General features: G+C 49.6%; 1 protein-coding gene across 1 annotated transcript in view; it reads right to left on the bottom strand.

Moving 5' to 3' along the window:
• Positions 1–5,184: 5,184 nt before the first annotated feature.
• Positions 5,185–16,035, bottom strand: part of LOC106815663 — a 71,095-nt gene continuing 60,244 nt past the window's right edge. The window contains exons 4-5 of the mRNA XM_014820160.1: positions 6,840–6,989; positions 5,185–5,359 (exon numbers count right to left, since the gene is read on the bottom strand). Of these exons, the coding sequence (XP_014675646.1) occupies positions 5,199–5,359; positions 6,840–6,989 (311 nt within the window). The 3' untranslated portion in view covers positions 5,185–5,198. The remainder of the gene's footprint in view (positions 5,360–6,839; positions 6,990–16,035) is intronic.

Raw genomic sequence — 16,035 nt, forward strand, 5'->3', positions numbered from 1 at the left:
CTCTAGAAACTATAGCCTATCGCTCGTCCCACAGGCCTGTATTACACAGGCCTGTCACCAGCGAAGGGCAGAGTCTCCCTACGCCCTACCGAACGAGACGATTGGCAGAAACACGATCATATGGCGTTTTTCGGTTTCCAGTTTCATCTTCATCACGCTCTTTGCTGGGACTGAACCTGATTCGTGTGCCCGAACGGCACGCAATCAGTAACAATGCTCTATGCGACCACGCGCGATCGAGACGCAACACGCCTGACGCATTTTAAAAGGCAATGCGAGCGGGCCGTGTATGGATTCGTATATTGTTATGAAACAGCAGCTATTCGGTTGTACGCGCAGGATCGCAGAGCCGCGCGGAGGTTGTGTAGCGAACAGAGAGCACGCGAGGCGGCGCGCGCCCGGGAGAGCGCGGATTGACGCGACAGAGGGCGCTGTTTGCACGCGACCCTCGCGTCAGTGCAGAGCTGGCCTTACGCATCAGCTGGCGCGGCTCACTTGCAGAAGTATGGTAAGCGATGAATGCTGAGCTGGCCGCACCGCTGCGTGCTGCCGCTGCAGACACTTGTTGCTCCGTCGCTTGGCGACTGTTCGCAGCGGAAAGTGTTTGCCGATATTATTCCGCGAAGGCCCCCCTGGGAGTCCAGTGGTCTTCAATATTGCGTGTAATATGAGTGCCAGCTCGTGTATATATGTCTTTTCAGTCGCGACAGCCAAGCAGCAGTTTAATTCGTAACTGCGCGAGTGATATTAGCCCTCGGCTCTGTCAGTGGCACGCCAATTTAGTGAAACAATTTCACGCGACTGTTTTGATCATGCGCAGCCGAGACAAGGTACTATTGCCGCCTAACTAGCGCACGTTGTTCGCGCTAGCCTGGTATGTTCGTGCGGCGAAATTGCTTTTGCGGTTACGCGGTAAGACCGTTTGCATACATACACGTCGGCTCCGTTCGTCTCGCGGTCGCGACTATATTTTTTTTGCACTCGCTCGCGCCGCTGCACGCATACGTTGGCATCTATATCTATACGTCTCTGTCTACCGGCTTGTCCCGGCTTCTCGCTACTCGTCCACGCCTAGTCACGGTCGATCACAGCGTGAGAACATCGCTTCCCGTCCGTAACAGCAATGTGACTTTCACGGGAATATCGTTTTCTCCGCCGTTTTTCGAAGCGAAGCACGTTGACGGATATTTATTGCTCATCAGCGAAATTGTGCTAGAACGTCGCAAATTGCGGTGGCTCGTCGTACACCGCTGCCTTCATATTGCTGCCGCCACAAACATGAGCCAGTTGCTTGATTTGCATTAATAGCTCGCAATTGCCGCGCGCGAGTTGACGTTCCTGCCCGCATGTGCTGCTGCTGCGCGCGCCGTCCCACACACCACGTCAACACACCACGTCATACACCCACGTTCATACACACCGCGTCATACACACCACGTCATCACACACCGCGTACCCACACCACCACTCATACACACCACGTTTCATACACACCATCACACACGCGTCATACACACCGGCGTCATACACACCAGCCAATTACGAGCACCACGGTCAATCACACACCACTCAATAACCACACCACGTCAGTTACCACACCACGTCATTATCACCACCACGTATACAGCACCGAAGACAGTTATTGAGATGAAGCAGACGCATACTACGAGTACCACAGATGCGCGTCGAGTATGACACCCATCGGGAACACGGATACGACCACCACGTAAACACGTAGCTATCTATCCACGTGGCATCACACCGGCCATACGACTACGGATGGGACACCAGCGTATGCGAGGTAGCACAGGTGACGTAATAACACACCCACCGTCGCAGTGTGACACATCGTCGATACACCCACATAGCGACATGTCACTGATCACGTACAGGCTGAGTCCGACGTATCATATTCACACCACGTCGAACACGACCGAGTGCGTCTAGTTATGCACATGCACGCTAGACACCGAACACGTCATACACACCACGTCCTATTCACCCCGCCTCTCGCACGCCCCCGGCCCTCGCCCTCCCCCCTATCCCACGCCCCCCCGCTGTCGCATCACCTTGACGCCCCGCGTCGCTGTCATGCCACGCCCCCCCCCCCCCCCCCCCCCCCCCCCCCCCCCCCCCCCCCCCCCCCCCCCCCCCCCCCCCCCCGCCCCCCCGGAGTGCTCGCTCACCACCCCGCCCCCCCACCCCCCCCCCCCCGCCGGCCCCCCCCCCTGCACTCGCACCCCCCGGAAAAACCCCCCCCCCCCCCCCCCCCCCCCCCCCCCCCGCCCCCCCCCCCCCCCCCCCCCCCCCCCCTCTACCACGTCTGTGTATGCCACACACCCTCCGCGGTGTGATACACAATGCCGCGATGGTTGTATGACTGCGGAACGACACCATGTCATACACACCACTCCATACACACCACGTATACACAGCCACGTCATACACACACACGTCATACAACATCGGTCCCCCACCAACACCACTATACCAACCCCAGTCCACCTACAGGAGACGTCATTAACACCACCGTCATACACACCGCGTCAACACACCACGTCTGTATGTGTTATGTGAACGCGTGTCGTCATACACACCACGTCATACACATCCATCGTCTATTTGAACTGTATGTCCGATGTCATGACGCCCACACCTCTACACACCACGTCATACGACCTAACCAGGTCATACACACCACGCGTCATACACCCACGTCCAACCACACCCACTCGTCATACACAACCACTCATACACACCACGTCCAATACACACCAGTCTGCTGTGTATGAATACACACCACGTCCCGTATAGCTACGTGACCATATCACCCGTATACCACCGATGCCGCGTCCCACACAAGCCACGTGTCATACACACCACGTCGGAGTGTTACTACCACACTTCACGTCATACACACCACGTCGTATGAACGTTACACACCAAACGTGGCACAGTTACACATCCAACGTCCTATGACGTGTGTGTATGAGTGTGTAATACACACCACGTCACTCACACACCACGTCATACACACCACCCATACACACCACTCATACACAACCGCGTCTCAGTGTATGACGTCATTACACACCACGTCATACACACCACTCATACACGACCACGTCATACACAAGCCACGCCGATACACACCGCGCCATACACACCGCGTCGATACACCAACCGGTCATTACACCCGCGTCAAAACCGCGTCATACACACCCGTCATACACACCCGCGGGCAGGTGTGTATGACGTGGTGGTATGACGTGGTGTGATATGACCTGGTTGTATGACCGGTGAGCTGTGTTTGGACGCCGGTGTGTATGGCGGGGGTATGACGCTGGTGTGTTATGACAGTGGTGTGATATGACGTGGTGGTATGACGTCGGTGTGATATGACGTGTGCGTGTGAATGACGTTGGTGTGTCATGACGTGGGCCTGGTTGTATGACGTGTGATTGTGTGTATGAACGTGTGTGTATGACGTTGGGTGTTTTGCCATGGACGAGGTGTGATGACGTCGGTGTGTATGACGTCGGTGGTATGACGCTGGTGTGTGTATGACGTGTGTGTATGACGTGGGTGGTATGACGTGGTGTGTATGACGTGTGGGTTTATAACGTGGTGTGGTAATGCGTGGGTGTGGGGACGCGGTGTGTATGACGCTGATGTGTGTGTATGACGTGGTGTGTATGACGTTCGTGTGATGACGTGGTGGTGTATGACATGTGACCGTGTATACCGTGGTTGTATGACGTGTTGTGTGGGACGTGGTGTGTATGACCCGGGGCTGTGTTATGACGTAGTGTGTATGACGTTTGTGTGGTTATGCTTCGGTGTGCTATGACGTGGTGTGTAACTGACGTGTGTGTAATGGACGTGTGTGTAGTGACGTGGCTCCGTGTGTATGACGTGGTGTGTATGACGGGTGTGTATGACGTGGTGTGTATGACGTGGTGTGTATGACGATGTGGGATGTGTATTACGTGGGTGTATACGTGTGTATGGCCGTGGGTGTGATATGACCGGGTGTATGACGTGGGGTGCTGTTGACGATGGTGTGTATGACGTGGTGTGTATGACGTGGGTAGACGTGACATGCTGTGTGTATGACGTGGTGGTGTATGACGTGGTGTGTATGGCCATGGTGTGGATGATCGCGGTGTGTATGACGCCGGTGTGTTATGACGTGCGTGTGTATGACGTGGGTGTATTGACGTCGGTGTGTGGGACGCGGCGTGTGTGACGTGGTGTGTATGACGCGCGTTGGTAATGACGTGGTGTGTATTGAACGGTGTGTGTGGTATGACGTGTCGTGTGTGGGACGCTGCGTGCGCATGCAGCAGACATCGCGGCAGGAAGTCAACTCCGCGCCGCGGCAATTGCGAGCTATTATGCAAACTCAAGAACTGCTCATGTTTGTGCCGGCAGCAAATGACAGGCCAGCGCTGTTATGGAGAGCCACCGCAATTTGCGACGTTCAGCACAATTTCGCTGATGAGCAATAAATATCCGTCACGTGTTCGCTTCGAAAAACAGCGAGAAAACGATATTCCGTAAATCACATTGCTGTTACGACGGGAGCGTGTTCTAGCTTGTGATCGACGTGGACTAGGCGTGGACGAGTAGCGAGAGCCGGGACAAGCCGGTAGACAGAGACGTATAGATATAGATGCCAACGTAGCGTGCAGGCGGCGCGAGCCGAGTGCAAAAAAAATATATCGCGACCGCGGCAACAGAACGAACGGAGCACGTGTATGGTATGCGAAACGTCTTACCTAAACGCGCGAAAAAGCGAATTTGCGCACGACGAACATACGCGCAGGCTAGCTGCGAACACGTGCCCTATTTAGTCGGCAATATCCCGCGTACCCTTGTCTCGCCTGCGATGAAAAACACGTCGCGTGAAATTGTTTCATAAATTGCGTGCCACTGACAGAGCCGAGGCTAATATCAACTCGCGCAAGTTACGATTAAAACAGCTGCTGGGCTGTCGCGCTGAAGACATATATACACGCGCTCCTATATTACACGCATATGAAAACACTGACCCGGGGCCTTCGCGAATAAATATCGCAAACACTTTCCGCTGCCGAACAGTCGCCAACACGAGCAGACAACGTGCTGCAGCGGCAAGCACAGCGGGTGCGGCCAGCCCCAGCATTCATCGCTTACCATACTTCTGCAAGCGGTGTTTAGCCCGGCGCCAGCGAAGCCGTTAGAGCGGCAGCTCTGCACTGACCGAGGTCGCGTGCAACAGCGCCCTCTGTCGGCGTCAATCCGCCGCTCTCCCCGGCGCGCGCCGCCTCGCCGTCGCTCTCTGTTCGCTCACCCTCCCGCGCGGGCTCTTGCGATCCTGCAGCGGTAAAAGAAATAGCTGCTGTTTCATAACAATATACGAATCCATACACGGCGCTCGCATTGCCTTTTAAAATGCGTCAGGCGTGTTGCGTCTCGATCGCGCGTGGTCGCATAAGCCGCTGCCGCTCAGCATTTACTGATTGCGTGCGTTCGGGCACACGAACAGGTTCAGTCCCCAGAAACGAGCGTGAATGAGACTGAGAACTGGAAACCGAAAAACGCCATATATCGTGTTCTGCCAATCGTCTGCGTTCGGGTAGAGCGTAGCTCTATAACTATAGCCCTTCGCTGTGTGACAGGCCTGTGTATACAGGCCTGTGGCAGAGCGAAGGGCTATAGTTCTAGACTCTAGAGCTATGGTTGAGTGGTACTACTGTGAGCGTAGCAGCCGCGCATATACTCCGCATACCTCATGTAAACTGCCATGCAAATTCAGACGGCGACTAATATACAGACACATATGCTAATAGAGAGTTGCTTCCACAGTTGTACACCTACCAAAATATCTGCGCCCGTTGAAACGCACGTGCGCGCGCATACGCGCGACATTGCTTTGATATTTTCTAACTAGTGACTGATTAATGAACATCGGCTGAAAACAGCTCACCATTACGCAGAGCCCCTGGCTCTATCAATATTTTGAAGCGAATAATTTATCACGAAACCGGGAGCTAGTGAAAAATAACAGGACACGCCGCGCACCCCTACATCCGGTCATTAACACCATATTAATAATCACGCAAGATCTAAACAGCATATATATACAACGAGTTTCTTGAGTGATGCTGAACATAAACATGTCGAAACAAACTAGAGACTGTTATGTCGTGGTCGTGAATCCTCAATTAATCTAAAGAGTATATATTATATATATCAAGTATAAACGATTTGAGTGTGTACGTTATCTATCCACATTGCTAAGCGTATACCCACTACACTATTAACATAGTTACACGTTCTTAGAGAAAAACTGCGAAAATCTACTCTAGCTTTACCGCTTCAACCGTCGTGCGTAACTCATTGGTACTGAGAAAACCCTGCTGCGATTGAACAGAACACAGAAGTAACGCAGTCAGCAATACATGCTAGTCTACACGAGCAACGCTATTACTCAGACAGAATTCCATTTATGCAACCAATCAAACAGCATACGTGTAGTACGGTCAAAAACGCATGGGAGCGGCATAATCAACATCGCGCAATGAAAGAATACACCAGCCAAAATTTATTAATCATCTTGCAGTCTCCACAAATTGTGGGGAAAATATAGCCCGCTATATTATTCTCGCTAGTACCGCGTCACAAAATTCTATGGGAAGAATCGCAGAAATTGTTCCGTCTGTCCTTTTTTTTAACTGGCCAGTTTATTACACGGTAATCATTGCAAATGTCTCTATAAAATCCTGATGCGTGGCCCAGCGTGTCATGGTGCAGCGTGGAAAGCCACTTCTACTAGCTTCCTAAAAATTGCCCACCTGCCGATGACGAGCGTCGTGACGTCACTGTGCTGCAGTCTACGCCTGGTACAGGAACGTCGCCAGCGCCATCTTGTGTGTGCTCGAGAGATGCCACCAGCTCGGTATCGACGGGTAGATCTCGCTTAACGAAGCACCAAAGCCTGTTACCTATAGGGAAAACAAGATAGCGTTGTCAAGTTGATGTCAGGCCCACGGCTTTCCGGCGCTATTCCTCAGAAGTTAGTGACAATGAAGCCGCTAGCGCATAGAAATAAAATAGTTCGTTTTTGCGGTACCCTGGCTGAACAATTAATTTCATAACCGTTTCCCTTGCCTTTATGACCAGGCAATTAGTTCATTTGTACACGTGCATGATTAAATGATGTGCGGATTGAAAAGAATGTTGTGGTGCCTTGATAAAAACCAGTTTCGAAAATTAGATGCATGAGGTGAGGTGGAGGAGGAACATTAAAAAATTGATTAGAAGCCATTAAGATACTCAGGAGAGCCTCGGATTGATTAATGAATGAACCATTTAACTTGCCAGTTACCGTCACTCGTCTTTAGAGGATTTGAACGTGCAATTTACAGTGAGCGTCTAACAAGGGAAAACATAATAGCCTAAATTACTAGACAGAACCTGTGCACCCTGGGACCACTGCTGAGTGGCACGCACGGAGACGCTAAAATCTAATCACGCTTAAAAGATTTAAGCGTGAACTGTTTTTTGTGTGTGACACATTAAGCGCCCGGCTTAATTTTTCACCTTCGGCGAAGACTGGCATATCTGTCAGCACTTCCCAACAGCATACGATAATGATGCAGGGTTGAAGGCGCGACAACGCATGCACTCATCCCGCTCGACACTCGGCCGAGAGAGCAGAGAAAATCTCTTCTATAAGCAAGTCCGAAGAATCTCCCGACGGAAAGAGAATAAAAACACAGTTCCGAGAAAATAATTGCCAGTGATGCTGGGCACCGACGATAACCAGTGAATCCTGACTAATCATCATGATGATGATCAATCACCAACGTCAGCGGGACGCTTCCACGAAGCCACTTGTCACGTGTAAGCTAGCCAAGCGACCCCCCTCCCCACACACACACCCCTCCCCTCCACCTGTGCTAATAGCGCAGCACGCGCGAAACAATGACCCTTACTTAGTATTCATTACTGCACGGTGGTCATCATCACGCAGTACACTTGAGAGGATTTAGTTCTCCTTAAGCGGAGATTACCCGCACACCGGCCTGGGAAGGCGATCTGAATTGTATGGAAGCCGTAGGGGGAGGCGCGTGGGACGGGGGGATCACGGGAACAACAAAATATCAACCCATCAACACGCTCTTCAGTCATCGCTGGAAGGCGATCTGCATTTAATGGAAGCCGTTGGGGAGGCGCGCGGGAGTGGGGGGGGGGATCACGAAGACAACAAAAGATCAACCCATCAACACGCTCTTCAGTTTTCGCTGGCACGTGTCGCGCGGGACGAGCGCAAAGTCGCCAACAAATGTGACATCACCGGGGCCAATTAACTTACACACACACACACACACGCACACGCACACGGCATCACGCACACGCACAAACGCACACGCACACGCACACGCACACACAAACACACACACCACACACGGGCGCGGGCACGCACGCACGCACGCACGCACCGCACCGCTACGCACGCGCACACGCTGCGCGCACCACCGCACAACACGAACAAAGAATTACACCACACTACACCACTCACAACACACACACAGCACACACTCACACACACACACCAGTCACCGCATGTACAGGCAGTACGCCGATAGCGCGGACGGACATAAGTCAGTTCACTTACAGCGGCAACATAAGGTTACCGTTGCGTTGGCCACCAGCGTAACTGTGGAAATTACCACCGAAACACCTATACGTACTCTCTATACACAGGTAGTACAAAATATGAAATAAATCTGAAGTTATTGTACGCACGCATCCACAGATTCGCTTATATTAAGCTTCCATTACTAACGATCTGCTCTTCTTGATTACTACGGCTGCGAAGGATGGGTACAGCGCGTAAGATTTGGCCTACGTTATTAGATGAAGACAGCCAGTGCGACGCCTCGTCTCCGTACCATACTACAGGGATTAGTTACTACGGGACTAACGAGATTGATAGCTTTCGCAGACAGGATAAACATCGATATAAATCCTCAATAGTATAAGCTTCGCCGCGGAATCATCGACAACTTACTATGATTAACGCGATATTTAGGATAGACGCTTTTGATATACATTGCAGTGCAGAGATATTTCGAAAACCGCTTATGGAGTGTTAAAAATTGCGATTGCGATCAATGCAAATCTGCTGTCACGCGGCGTGAGCCTGCCATTCACAACGTTCAGCATGCCGTCAGCCGGGAGGTCTGGGGTATATATATCATATAGGGGTGTCATAATTTTTTTCTTTTTTTTTTTTTTTTAAGTGAATTAGTTTGCTGATCGTCTGCGGACTGCAATAGACGGCGCATCGACGATCTGGAAAGGTGCCATCTCTAGAGCTCTTCACATTATCAAACAAAACTAAAAAATAAAAAAATGAACTAGAGCTAAGTGAAAATACAGCATCGACCGGCGGCGGGAAACATAAGTAACTCGACAGGGAATCGTTCTACGAAGAAAATGTAATCACTTTTTATTTGCAGTGCTACGCGCGTTGCAGTAACGTATAAAAACAATCAGCAGGATGATGGGCTGATTTATCTGTACGTATCATATATTATGTCAATCGTTTATATGCATAGCAATTATCTCCAGTTTAAAACGCTATAGATGCCATTTTCAACCCTCGAATTTTGAGAAGATCCAATCCTCTAGCTTTAGCTGGCCTTGGGCCCTCCACTCGCAATGCGACCTTAGCCCCCCTAACTCGCGACCACCCCGTCGTGGTTCTCAGCTCTTGTGTCGGGCAATCTCAGGTGACACGCCTCGATAGGACACCGGAAGATCTACGAGTAACCTGCTGACCTAATACCTATATAGTGTGTGCGCGCGCGTGCTGCGTTGATGTGTTGTATGTGTGTGTTCGTTGTGTGTGTGCTTGTGGTGTGGTGTGTAGTGGTGTGTGTGTGTGTGTGATTGTGTGTTGTGGTGTGTGCGCGCAGATCGTGTGTATGTGTTATATATATATGACATACATGCGGCGGCGCGCCACCGCGGCGGCGGCGGAATGGTGCGAGCGAGACGCGAAGGTTTTCGAACGGGTACGTGTCAACGAATACTGGGAGAGAGGAATCCATAGCGGGATTTAAACCTGCGCATCGGTCCGGCGTCAGAATGTTGCCTTAACGACCGAGTTAAAACGTCGAATACGGACAGCGACATGAGTAATCGTAGAAGCGTCCGAGTTTCGTCCTATTGTCGCACTACATGGCGCGATTGGTTGCTCGTCACGTGGTGACCACCGTACTTCGGTTTAAGATCTAGGTTCTCGATCTACTAGGCTATGCGATAGGTTTGTACTTTCTAGGACGGCCGGCAATTCTGGTTAGAGTCGTCTCTCATTAAGTGTCTTTTATGCCCGTCTGAATAGGTTCGCAGATAACCTTTGACAGCAGTCGATGGAGGAAGAGAAGGTAAATTTCACAAGAAAAGTGAGGGTTGTCGACGAAAGTACAAGCAATGCAAAGGCAGAACGACGACAAGAACGAAGTGCAGATTAGGAATTAACAATTGTATATTACGGAAACGATCAATTTCACAGTGTTTTATTTAACTGGGGCACACACTTACGGATCGTAAAGTAAGAATGATTACAACGCGTTAATTAAATAACAATATATAGTAATTAAGGTGAGCAAAAAACAGCTTGTTTGATAGTCAAGAACTAATGATATCACTAAGCGGCATTCGGAAAACGCTTGATTCCATAGCGGGCTTCAATAATTTCATTATAAATGCGCTGATTCGTAAGCAGAAGTTAGAATAAGTAGCCGAAACGATAACTTTGGTCAGTTAGACTACATACGTTATGTCTTGTTTGGAAAGGAATGTAAAAATGCTTGGTGGACATATTAAAATGATAGGTGCTTCTAGTAGCTTATGTGTCTCCGTTAAATGGTAGTTTCGTATTTGAGAACTTCGTGTGAAAATACGCCATTGCGCGCAGCTTACAGGGACCTGAGGGGTGATAACCCGGCGCAAACGACACGCAAATTTTTCTCTCTTCTCATAATTCCACGACTGACTACACGGGCGGACAAAGAAGTCGGTCAACGGCGTCCTTACTCGCCCTTGCTTCGCGGGCAATCGGCCTTATTTCGCGCGTTTACTCACTCGCGGTTTGCCACTCGTTATGTTGAGTAACGCGCCACTGACGGAGGTTCAGTAATGTATATATTAATAATTACATGACATATAAGGAATATGGATGGCGAACGTCTCATTATGTACTGTGGGTGCGAAATGCGGTAACTCAGCGTTTATAACAGCGGCAGTCAGGACGTCCAAACGTCAACCTCTCGTCGCTCTCTCTCTCTCTTATTTCTCGCCGCTCTCATATGTATCGAAACATCCTCTAATTTTATTTTCTCTGCTCATCATATGCTCTCCTGCTCTTCTCATCAAACTTCTTTCGCTCTTTCTTCTTCCCTCTTGCGCGCTGGCTCTCTCCTCTCTCTCTCTCTCTCTTCTCTCTCTCTCTCTCTCTCTCTCTCTCTCTTTCTCTCTCTTCCTCTCTCGATCTCGCTCTCGTCTCTCTTCTCTCTCGCGTCGATCTGCTTCTCTCTTCTCGCGTTGTTCCTCTCTTCTTCGCGTGTCTCTCTCTCTCTCGCTCTCTCTCTCTCTCTCTCTCTCCCTTTTTCCCGCTCGCTACGTCTTCATCTGGCCGATGAATGTGTTTTGTAACACGTACGCGTAAGACGCCAGGCCACGGCCCATGATTATGTTAGTGACCAAAGAAACCGTTGTTTACTGTTTTAGCACGATCACATACAGGGTTAAAAATGTACTTTTTTGCCAGGCAGCACGTACTCGCTGCCAGAGACAAATGTAAGCAGCAAATTTTCCCATCCAGGCAGAATCTTTGGTGCTTTTACCATGATTTATTAGTCATTCCTTTGTAGCGCTTATCTGCTGCCGACGTTGAGAGCAGGCAGCAAAGCGACTTACCCGTGTAGGCAGCAAAACGGCTGTATGTTACCCTTGATTTCGAACGCTGACATAGTTTGAGAACTCACTATGACATATTGCCTCGGGACCGGCCGAGAAGAACGTTCCAATTCGACGACACGAGTAGAGACATCACCTCGGCTATGTCTCAGCGCCGTCTCATGCACATGTCTCACTATTGCCTCCTGTTACGTTCGGGGTACATGACTTAGAGTTGGTCTTACATCCCGCACAACCCAATCTTGACCGAAATTACGGCGGTCGTGTGAACAGTATGCACGAGTCTTACGTTAGCCGATAAGAATAGGCGGACTTTGACCCCCTTTTAGCTTCATCCAAAGATTTTAACTGCTGATAACAATCGATACACGAGAAGATGTAATGACGAAAAGATCGGTAACGCGGGAATTTTTCGCCGTGGCTTTAGGATTTTCCGCAAACATCGTTAAAATTATTTGGCGCAGTGTAATTTTGCTGTATATACATAATAAGTTCGCACATCGTAGCTGTCACGCGTTCACTACGACTAATGAGATTTTTAGCAAGTAAACAAGCATACGCTTGCGTACAGGCACGAAAACACACAAGCCTGTGCATTGCGTCGCTCCTGCTTTATCCTTATAGCCTTATTGCGATTATCTCTCTCGAGCGAATAACTGCAGCCCCCCCACCCAAACATGACAGCCACGCATTTGTATACGAAAGCACCGCAGAAAAATAGCCTCTTTTGCATAAGGATATAATATCTCCAGCTTGCAGAAGAAATGTGTTTGGAGAAATCATCCGAAACATCATATCCATAAAAGCTCAGTCTATGGATTATTGGCACACATATTCATAGTCATGGACCGCAAAACAAATGTCATATTTCGCGTCAGGTTCACTAGGTGGTGCATTCGTTTGCTGCACAGAGTGGGGAATTGCAGAAAATAGTGCAGAAAATAAAGCATTTCGTCTACTCTAACGTGTATTAACTATTATATACTACTCCTAATAATAATAATAATAATTACAAGAGCCGCACAGCGTCTGGGCTCATCTGGGGTCTGTTGCTACGGTTATGAACGTACAATTTCAGTCGTGCGTAGTGACACATTTGTTAGGCGCAGATATGCAGATACGCAGTTGCGTACACATCATTGTTAGGACACGCTCACTATCTCCCCCCATGCGATAAATGGTGCGAGCGAGACGGACAGGTTTTCGAAACGGTACGTGCAACGAATCTGGGAGAGACGAATCCATAGCGGGATTTAAAACCTGCGCAGCGGTCCGGCGTCAGAGTTGCCTTAACGAGCCGGTAAAACGTCGAATTACGACAGCGCATGAGTAATCGTAAAGCTCCCGAGTTTGTCCTTTGTCGCACTACATGGCGCGATTATTGCTCTCACGTGTGACCGCCGACTTCGGTTCTACAGATCTATTCTCATTACTAGGCTATGCGGATAGAGTTTGCTATTCTACGACAGCGGCAAATCTGGTTAGAGTCGTCTCTCAATTAAGTGTCTTATGCCGTCTGAAGGTTCGGAAACCTTTGACAGCGATCGATGGAGGAAGAGAAGGTAAATTCCACCGAAGAAAGAGATAGGGGGTCGACGAAATAAACAAGCAATGCAAAGCAGAAGATGACAAAGAATGAATTAGATTAACAATGGTAATTTACGGAAACGACAATTTTCACAGGTTTTATTTAATCTGGGGCACACACTTACGGATCCGTAAATAAAATGATTACAACGCGTTAATAAATAAAACAATTATATAATTAAGGTGAGCAAAAACACTTGTTTGAATATCAAAATAATGATATCAACGCGGCATCGGAAAACGCTTGATTCCATAGCAGCGCTTCAATAACTCATTATTAAATGCCTGATTCGTAAGCAGAAGTAGAATAAGTCGCCGAAACGCTACTTTGGGCAGTAGAACTACAATACGTTATGCTTGTTTGGAAAGGAATTTAAAAACCTGTTACTATAAAATGAGTGCTCTAGATCATTATGTGCCGTTAAATTATTTCGTATTTGAAATATGTGAAATACGACATTGCGCGCACGTACAGACCCTGAGGGGGATAACCCGCGCAACGACCACGCAAATTTTTCTCGTCTTCTCACTAATTCCACACTGACACACGGCGACAACAGAGTCGGTCAACGGCCTTACTCGCCTTGCTCGCGGCAACGGCCTTATTCGCGCGTTAGCTCACTTCAGCGGTTGCACTCGTTTGTTGAGTAAACGCGCCACTGACGAGTTCAGTACATGTATATATCTAATAATAACATGCACATATAAAGGAAATGGATGGCGAACGGCTCATATTACGTGGCGAAATGCGACATCAGCCGATAAACAGCGGGAGACGGTCCAAACGTCAACCTCTCTCGCTCTCTCTCTCTCTCTCTTTCTTTCTTCCCCTCTCATATTATCGCAAACATCCTCTAATTTCTCATTTCTCTCTGTCTCTATCATATGCTCTCCCGCTCTCTCATCAACTTCTTCGCTCTTTCTTCTTCCCTCTTGCGCGCGCTCTCTCTCTCTCTCTCTCTCTCTCTCTCTCTCTCTCTCTCTCTGAGAAAAGCCTGCGTACGACAACGACGCATCAACCGTCTGCACATCTGCATCGACAGACCGAAGGCCGAAGACAATGCTAGCCGGACATCGGCGAGACCGGTGCCGGGTGGCCGAGCGATTCCAGTTCACGCACGGTGAGAAAAGTGTTGACAGTGCGCCCTCGTAACGTCGCGTAAACCACGCAAGTGGTTAGACTGCTGGAACCGCGAACGACTCTCCGCAACTATGGACTGATACTAGAAGACATCTACGTCTCTCACCGTAATTATACCGTGGCTGAAGGCCGCGTGGTATCACTTACGGCGGCTACAGCGACGTCAAGTACTCAGACAATGTCGCGGGCGCATCGCTGTCGCTAAGCTGGGATTTTCTCAACTATGTGGAAATTTCGCAACACCGCTCTGGCCACGGTTTGCGGTGATCAGCCGTAGCCGTTTCTCTCTATCTTACACGGCAACCTGGCCTACGCTAGCAACGCGCAGGCGGGCTGGAGAAATTCCGGGACTGCTGCGGAACGCTGCTGCCAACCACGACGTCCACCATCGATAGCGACTTCATACGCGTAAAGTTTCCTACGGGCTAGAACGTCATTCTCAACTACGCGCTTACGACAAGCTGCTGAAGAATCGGATCGACATCGAGTCCCTACATGTTGTACTAACGGCGAGACGGCACACACCTGTTTGGCCTTTGTATCCCAACCTGCCCGACAACAAAAACGTGTGGCGTGCAACCTACCGCGAGTCGGCGTTAACAGCAGAAACTGAGGCTCCGGCGTCGGCGAATGTGGGGATTTCGAGCTGCTTACAAACGTGGATCGAGAAGTACGTGCAGTTCCCAAATCATCACGCGCTTGGACTGGAATGCCGATCTCTGTGGAGTGAATAAAGAAATGTAACTAGTCGTGGCGTTCATGAGGCGGCCTAGGTGTTTTGAAACACGTTTCGCCACTGTCTTATACGTACTTGGCTTCCACCCCCCCCCCCCTGCTGTTTTTCCGTGCGGCGCGCTCTCTTCAGTCATCTATCCCGTGACCCTGCTCTTCCGTACGCTCCCTACTTCTTCTGAGCTTTCGTCCTAATACTTTAGTCGTACCCACTCCCCTCCAATCTCACTCGCAATCAACTAACTTGGACTAGGATGCCGATCCCGTGGATTGATATATACATTAAATGTTAACCAGTGTCGTGCATTCATAGTGCGCTAAGTGGCGTAACCATGGTGACCGTGTGTTAAAAAAATTGTGTTTGAAACGGGAGCCGACTACAAGCTGAAAAATCTCGAAAACAATCTGCCAAAACCTTCGAGTGAAGGTTGGAATTTGAAGCTGTAGTCATTAAGCATGAATAAAGTGTACGTCGCGTATGCGCCGAAACTCTCTGAGTATTTTTAATTGGTCTCTCTACGATGCTTACTCAAACCTGCTGCCTATGGACGCCCTCTACTGCTGTGCACCCCATTTAAGAGACATCTATTTGCCATTTC

This window comes from Priapulus caudatus, unplaced genomic scaffold, assembly GCF_000485595.1.
Source record: "Priapulus caudatus unplaced genomic scaffold, Priapulus_caudatus-5.0.1 Scaffold1172, whole genome shotgun sequence".
In the NCBI taxonomy this organism is placed as follows: Eukaryota; Metazoa; Priapulida; class Priapulimorpha; order Priapulimorphida; family Priapulidae; genus Priapulus; species Priapulus caudatus.